General features: G+C 34.5%; 1 protein-coding gene across 1 annotated transcript; it reads left to right on the top strand.

The window, feature by feature from the left end:
- Positions 1-769: 769 nt before the first annotated feature.
- Positions 770-7,495, top strand: LOC139850428 (alpha-amylase 3, chloroplastic). The gene is made up of 12 exons (XM_071839998.1): positions 770-1,097; positions 2,450-2,580; positions 2,679-2,733; positions 2,832-2,954; positions 3,042-3,162; positions 3,267-4,206; positions 4,547-4,736; positions 4,817-4,923; positions 5,357-5,606; positions 5,716-5,838; positions 6,695-6,862; positions 6,954-7,495. The coding sequence occupies exons 1-12, from the start codon at positions 795-797 to the stop codon at positions 7,110-7,112; spliced, it is 2,670 nt and encodes an 889-aa protein (XP_071696099.1). The 5' UTR covers positions 770-794; the 3' UTR covers positions 7,113-7,495.
- Positions 7,496-8,483: the final 988 nt, after the last annotated feature.

The raw sequence follows: 8,483 nt of genomic DNA, 5'->3' as shown, positions 1-8,483 counted from the left end.
TATTTAGTACTTTGTTGTTTATTAGAAAGATTAAAAAACGTGTTCTACCATTGGTATCTTTGCCATTGATGAAATTATCGTTCATTGTTATATTCAAACTCCAATTTCTTACCATTGGTATCTTTGCCACACATACGTCAAAGTTTTGATGTATACTTTAAATACTGATTATTGTTGGTCTTAAAAGCCTATACTCGTAATTGTTATGTCAAAAAATAAGAGGGTAATAAGTGTATATATTTTAAAAAGTTTGAAGTGTAAAAACTAAAAAGTATGCTCAACAACAAAAATATTTATTGATTAGAAATATCAAAAATATATTCTAAAAATCTCTTTCAAAATTTTAAAAAAATCTTGTCAATTACGAAGAAGTACTTTTACTATTCGTTTTTTTTATTGAGTTTAGTATCACTTTAAAGTTAAAACACCTAATTCCCTAAAAGTTCAAAAGACACGATGGAAACAAAAGTAAAAGATGAAGTGTTTAGTTTTTAAGGATAGAACATGTGGAAACCTTAAATTATGGATCTATCTTATCTAATTGAACTTCTACAGAAAACCACAAGTTGAACACATTTTCCAATTTTTCTGTTTTCTTTACAAAAATTTCCAGAATATATGATTAGTTCACATAAATAAACGCAACCTTGAACTTTTGTGCAAAAACGTAAATATCTAATAAGACAGAGGGTATAAAGTGTAAATATTACAAATATGGAACCAATATTAACAGAAACCACTATCTCACCTGCAACACAAAATCAACTCATAATTTTCTTCCTCTTTCAAAAAAAATGGCAACAATTTCTCTTGGAACTCATCTTCACAATTCTTCTCGCTTACAAAACCCTAAATTCATTACTAATCCAATTGATAACTATAAACAATCTCGTTTCTGTTACACAAGAAAACAGAGTTTTATGCTAAAAAATGGCGCCAAAATTGGTAATTTTGGATATTGTTTTGATTCTAGGGTTCCGAACCGTAATTGCACCGTAATTGCTTCTGCTACTAGCTCCGATACAGCTCTTCTTGATGCTTCCGTCTCCGATGACTTCATCTATCAACAAACATTTCCATTACAACGCATTCAAAAGGTTCGTTCCAATTCAGTTTAGTGCGTGTGTATGTGTGTATGCATTTTCGTATATCGTATGTTTTTGGGATTAGTTGAAGTGGAAAGCTAAAATTGGATAATGATAGATTATTTATTTGAGTGTGCATTGTATTATTTAGCTGATTATTAGTAGTAATAGTTTGATTTTTAGCAATTTGGATTACAACTAGATTAGCTATTTTTCCTTGCAATTTGCTACACATTTCATGTCAATTTTAATATGTCTGAAATTTAAAGTTAAAAAAGGAAATTAATGTTGTGGTTTAATAAGTGATTAAACATGATCAATCATGATTCTGATATTGTTGCAAATTGGAAGTAATGATAAACACATGAGGGTTAAAATTATAAAAACGCTATATACTTTCACTTTTGTTCCAATGTAGACTATATACCGAATAAAATACGAGTGTAGGCTATATACTTTCAAAAAGTGTACTAATATAAACGCATTGAACTTGTTAACCGGATAAAACAAAAATGAGCGAACAAAAGTGAAAGTATATAGCCTACATCGAAACAAATCATTTTTGTATATAGCCTACATCAGAACACAAATGAAAGTATATAACCTATTTGAAGCCATATAAAATTAAAAAAATGTTAAAAAATTGATTTTACCGGTTCAGCAGGTAACTGGTCACCAATAGCCTACACTAGAACACTTTTTGAAAGTATGTGACCTACACTGATAATTTATTAGGTATATAGCCTACATTGGAACAAAAGTGAAAGTATAGAGCGTATTTATAGCGTTAACCCAACACATAAAGGTTCAAGAGTGAAATCTTTCTTATTCAATGCCTGAATTCTTACAATGCACATCCTTAATAATGGAAGTTTCAAAATTTGGCATATGTCACCAAAAATCATAAACTTTAAAAGAATTTTGCTAACGACGGCCCTAAAGACTGTCCTTAACATGCATTAAATAATTGTAAATTCAATAAGCACCGCTAAAAAGTCAACAAGTAACCGCCATGCACAATTATTTTATGCATGTTAACGACAACCCTTAGGGCCGTCGTTAACAAAATCCTCAAATTGGGAGATATAAAATCAAAGTAAATGAGTTAACTGAATGATACTCTGAATTTCAAATCGGCGACCTATCAAACAAAAATCAAATAACGTCTGAAAACTTAGGAAAAAGTAAAATTAATGAGGAATTTGGTCGCAAAAGTGGGGGAACCGCATAGACTTTTTTAAGAAGGCCCCGGTGATCTATAAAAGACTCCGCCAAATCTTGGAACACCTATCAATTGCTGTTGTATCTTTAGCATTTTTCCGGGGTGTTACCGTTAATGATGTCGGAGTAATATAAACTGACAGGTGGAAGGAAAAATAACAATCAAATTAGATAGTGGTAAGGATGATGAAAATCGGCAGCTGACCGTTGGATGTAACCTTCCAGGGAAATGGATTCTTCATTGGGGAGTTAATTACGTCAACGACATTGGCAGGTTTGGTTAACCCTGTACTCACACGTTCGATCTCAAATGTATAATATCATAAGTCACAAGGGTTTTAAGTTGTATTCTGTGTTGTTAAATGATTGTAGTGAATGGGATCAACCTCCTATTGAGATGAGACCACAGGGGTCTATTACTATAAAGGTATATGATATGATTGATTCAGTTTTATCATTTTTAATCACACATTAATGTTAGTATTATTTAGTGACTTATTTTCAATTTTTTACCTCATATTTCAGGACTATGCAATTGATACCCCTATGACAAAATCGTCAACAGTGGAAGAAGCAGATTCAGTTTCTGAAGTGAAGATTGATTTTAACACTAAAAGCTCACTCGCAGCTATAAAATTTGTATTAAAGGTACGTTGAAGTTGTAGATGTTTAGGATATTCATTGCTTTGTAATTATTGGTTCTTTCAATTAAATAATTTACTTCTAGTGATTTAGGACGAGGAAACTGGATCTTGGTATCAGTACCGAGGGAGAGATTTTACGGTGCCACTTGTTGATTTTTATAAGCATGATAACAATGCAGTAGGAAGTAACCAGGGGTTTGCCACCTGGCCAGGTTCGATCAAACCTTATATCAATACGTTTCAAGCGTTTAAGCTTTTATTAACTTAAAAAGTAGACCAATCTGTCTAACTACTTTCCCCCCTTCTAAATTTTCAGGGCAATTTTCCAGCGTGCTAATTCAATCAAAAGACATAAATTCAGAAGATGAAAATAAAAATGGTAACTTCAAGGAATCTGTAAAAAGTTCATACGAAGAGCATCCGATCATAAAAGAAACCCGTGTTGAGAACATTATGAATGTGTACTTGAAGAAATGTTCAGACACATCTAATTATCTTTTGCATCTAGAAACCGATATTCCCGATGATGTTACTGTTCATTGGGGAGTTTGTAAAGATAACGAGAGTAAAAAGTGGGAACTTCCTTCAGAACCGTATCCCGCTAATACATCTGTTTTTAAAAACAACGCTTTACGCACTCAATTGCAACAAAATGAAGATGGTCAAGGTTGCTCTGGAGTATTTACATTAAGTGAAGGAATTACAAATTTTGTATACGTTTTGAAACTTGGCGATAACACATGGATTGATTATTCGGGGAATGATTTTTGCATACCGATTCCTTCATCTGAGAAACAACAAAAAAGTATAACTATATTTGAAGAAGGTTCTGAAAATACCGATGAAATAATCAATGAAATTAGACATCTTGTAAGTGGGATATCATCTAACGGGAATCAAAAAACAAAAAGTAAAGAATCACAAGAACTAATTCTTCAAGAAATTGAAAAATTAGCTGCAGAAGCGTATAGTATTTTCAGAAGCTCTGTGAAAACGTTACCGGAGATTATAGAGGCCGAAGTTGAAGATTTTGAATTGCCCGTTGTGATAAAATCAGCAACTGGGTCGGGTTTTGAAATTTTGTTTCAGGGATTTAATTGGGAATCTAACAAGTCTGGGAAATGGTATGTGGAACTTGAAGAAAAAGCAGCTGAATTAGCCTCACTTGGGTTCACTGTTGTTTGGTTGCCACCACCAACCGAATCCATCTCGGCTGAAGGTTACATGCCTAGAGATCTGTACAATTTAAACTCCAGGTACTTGTTTTATTTATACCTGGCAATTGAGACTCATAGCTTAAAAATGGGTCCATTTGGTTAGTTATTTAACCAATTGGGTTCATAAAAAAGTTATAGATTTGGTCAAATTTAGACCCATAGGAAGCCTAACGAATATATACATGGTCCAATGGGTTCTTAATGGGTCTTAACGGTCTTTACAAGATTTTAAGAATATTATTATCTAGAGGTTTTACAAGTTTAAGAAACTTTGAGAAACGAGTCTCGACTCAACCCAACCCGACCCGTTTTCTAGGTATATTATATTATAATAAATGTAAAATAAAGACGATGAGATGTACAAGTAAGTTTATATCAGGTATGGAAGTGTCGATGAGTTGAAGAGGGTTGTCAAGAAATTCCATCAAGTTGGTATTAGAGTTCTAGGGGATGCTGTTATAAATCATCGATGTGCACATTATCAGAATCAAAATGGTATTTGGAACATTTTTGGTGGTCTACTAAATTGGGACGATCGTGCAGTTGTTGCTGACGATCCTCATTTTCAGGTAATACAAATATTTTTTATTTTTTTTAATGGTGGTGTTATTGTTATATGACATTTTATAACTGCCTCTGTTGTTTATAGGGCCGTGGAAATAAGAGCAGTGGTGATAATTTCCATGCTGCACCAAATATCGATCATTCACAAGAGTTTGTGAGAAAAGATCTTTGTGAATGGTTACGCTGGCTTAGGTTATTCATTTCATCTCGCCTTCAATTAATTTCATATTTTATAAGAGTTTGTTTGTTTGGCTATTAATTGAATGATTTAGCACTGAATATCATCATTCAGTGTGTTTGTTTGTGACATGTGAATAACAAATGATGCAGAGTCCATTCAGCAATCTGTGCTGAACCGTTCAGAGATGAAATAGTATATTAACTATTCAACATCTTCATTTCCTTTAATATCCTCCTTAAATTATACCCAAAGCACTTATCAAACAAATTATTCTTTTATTATTTTATTTAAAAGGTTAAAACATTCATTTGACATCATTTACAGAGTTCATTTACAATGATTATCAAACAAGTTATTGTCGTTCAGAACCAAGTTCAATCAGAACTTTTGAATTATTCAGATTTTGAACCATTCAACACTTAATCATTTTGTTGTATATTGTAGGAAAGAGATTGGGTATGATGGATGGAGGTTGGATTATGTAAGGGGATTTTGGGGTGGTTATGTAAAGGAGTACATGGAGGCAAGTGAGCCTTATTTTTCAGTCGGTGAGTATTGGGATTCTCTAAGTTACACGTATGGTGAGATGGATCACAATCAAGATGCACATAGACAAAGGATTATTGACTGGATTAATGATACCAATGGAACTGCTGGAGCCTTTGATGTCACAACTAAAGGAATTCTTCATTCTGTAAATATATAATCCCATTTAAAAGATTTTTATATCTTACTTTTTCATATATATACACATGAAATTTCATTTCATTATTTGTCATTTTGCTGATTACAACTAATTGCAGGCAATTGAGAGATGTGAATATTGGAGATTAAGTGATTCAAATGGAAAACCTCCAGGCGTTGTTGGCTGGTGGCCGTCTCGTGCCGTCACCTTTATTGAAAATCATGACACCGGTTCTACACAGGTATCGACATGTTACTCTTGTAGGCCCCGTTTGGCGCACGGAATTCAATGGGGTTCCAACGGAATTTGGAATTGAATATAGACACGCGTCGTGTCTAAATTCAATTCCAATTCCGCCAGAATCTCATTGGATTCCGTGAGCCAAACAGGGTCTTAGTATATCTTTGGATGATTCTGTATGTAGACTTGATGTAAAAAAAAACCTTAATAAACGCATAATATGAAAGTGGCATGTGACGATATGTGCATTACTATATCATTTTCTATCAACCGCCGTGATGCACAAATTGCAGCGTCTCCATTTAATATTTTACATATTGAGCCCTTAGCTTTTGTAAATACACGTAGACAGTTTATGTTCTAAAGGTTATAACACATAATGATTTGTGTTATTAGCTGCACACAGGGCAGACTTGTAAAGGGGCAATCGGGGTCGGCCGCCCCTGACGACCCAAAATTCTTTCAATGTATTTATATACCGAAGTTCGACGTTTAGTGTATTTATATGTTATAATTCAACGTTATGCCGCCATTTTTTTGTTTTTTATTGTAAGGTTTTCCTTGTTCGGGTTACCAGGGAAGGGCGAGTAATCCGACCACATACACGCAACCCATCAGGAATACTCCCTGGCTGATTCCAACCCTTCCCTGACCACCCCAAGATTCGAACTGAGACCTTTTGCAAGGATGTCAGGGCCCCAACTACTGGGCTACCTTGGGATGCCTTTTTTTGTTTTGTTTTTAAAATTTTTTTTTTTTTAACATTTTGCACCTGTCGAAAAAAATAAATGGATCCGCTTGCACAAAACATATCATTTTATAAGTTTTAGCTAACATATTCGTGTGTCCGTTTGAAGGGTCACTGGAGATTTCCGGGTGGTAAAGAAATGCAAGGATATGCTTACATACTGACTCATCCCGGGACACCATCTGTTTTCTATGATCACATGTTCTCGCGCTATAAAAATGAAATTGCGGGACTTATCTCTCTTAGAAATCGCAACAAGATACAATGCCGGAGTAGAGTAAGTATCATAAACTTCACTTTTTACTATGTCATGTATATTTCCGGGTAAGTTCGAATAAGCTTTCTTTTTGTCATGTACAAATTATTAGGTTAAAATTGTCAAGTCCGAAAGAGATGTATACGCAGCCATAATTGATGACAAAGTTGCAATGAAGATTGGACCGGGTCATTATGAACCTGAAAGTGGGTCCCAGAAATGGTCGATGGCGGTTCAAGGAAATGATTACAAAGTATGGGAAACGTCATAAATTCAACATCACCTCTTGTGTTCAATATCGTCAATGGACAAGTTTTCATTTGTACACATGGCACTGAACTGTATTTTTGGCAAACCAAACTATTGTTTACTAAGAGTAATATCTGATTCTGTTTGCGAGTTACTGTAAAGAAACAATAAATAATATTGAGTGGTATATTAGAGAACTCATGCTTATGTTTCTGTTATGAACGTTGTATCAAGCTCAAGGACTTTGTTGTGTTGTAAGTAGGTCCAGGACCAGGAGTTGCAGTATAAGCTATCTCATTTTGTTAGAAAATTAATAGATTACATGTTTTTTGTCTTTGGTAAAAACTAATGAAAACCTCTTAAAGCGTTTTCCTTTTTCGGTTTAATAAACAAGATTTTAAGCTCTGTTTTGTTGTTGATCTGGTTTTTGATACTGATGGCCACCTTGTTGGTGGCTTACATGATGTTTTGGTTGAGATTCTTCATGGTTGGTTCTCAATCGGTGATTTTAGGTCACCGGATTTTTTTTGGTGGACCATGTCATCAGTGTACGGTTGTTTACAATGGTTTCGACTTCAATAGACCATCTTGGTTCCCGTTTGTTTTTTCTCCTAGGTTTTCTCCTTCCTCGCAGGAATCTTATTAAGGTGGTTGTGCTTATGCCTTGTTAAAATACAATGCAAATTTAGTATTAGTAGATATATATATGTAAAATATCAAGATATTAATATGTATAAGAAAATATCTAGATATTAATATGTAAAAGAAATATCTAGATATTTATATGTAGAAAAATCTAGGTAATATAGATATTTGTAGGTGAGAAATATCTAGATATTTATCCATGGAAATATCTAGTGTGTAGAAACTTCCATGGACAAGTATAAATTTTTTATTTTTTTTTTGAACGGCAAGATTGCATCAGTCCGGACCGAAGCCTAGTCATCATTTGCACACACACAAGTTCGGGCAGGAAACCCGAACCACGATCACAAGGATCCGAACCCTTAAACCATCCCGAGGGGCAGGCGGGCCGGACCTTAGTCCCGGATCGGGTCGGTAAAACCTTCCCTTTGGGTTGACCTCAATGGAGCCTATTTTAGTCCATGTTTAATTTGGTCATTCAGAAGCCAGGTTCGAACCCTGGACCTCTTACCCGGCGAGGGTGTTAAACACCACCGCGATACCACTCAGGCAAATGCCTCGGTGGTGGACAAGTATAAATATGGGTGAGGAGTTTCATTTGTAATCAAGTTGTGAAAGGAGTGAGTAAGTGAAGTGTGAAGTAGAGAAGAAGTAAGAAGTGAAGAAGAGTTAGAAGTAGAAGTTGTGAAGAAGTAAGAGTGTGAGTTGAGTCCATAATATTGTAATTGTTTCTTTGTATTAATATAAG

This window comes from Rutidosis leptorrhynchoides, chromosome 5 (assembly GCF_046630445.1).
Source record: "Rutidosis leptorrhynchoides isolate AG116_Rl617_1_P2 chromosome 5, CSIRO_AGI_Rlap_v1, whole genome shotgun sequence".
In the NCBI taxonomy this organism is placed as follows: domain Eukaryota; kingdom Viridiplantae; phylum Streptophyta; class Magnoliopsida; order Asterales; family Asteraceae; genus Rutidosis; species Rutidosis leptorrhynchoides.
Note: the sequence above shows the minus strand (reverse complement) of the source record. Positions and strands in the feature narration are given on the sequence as shown.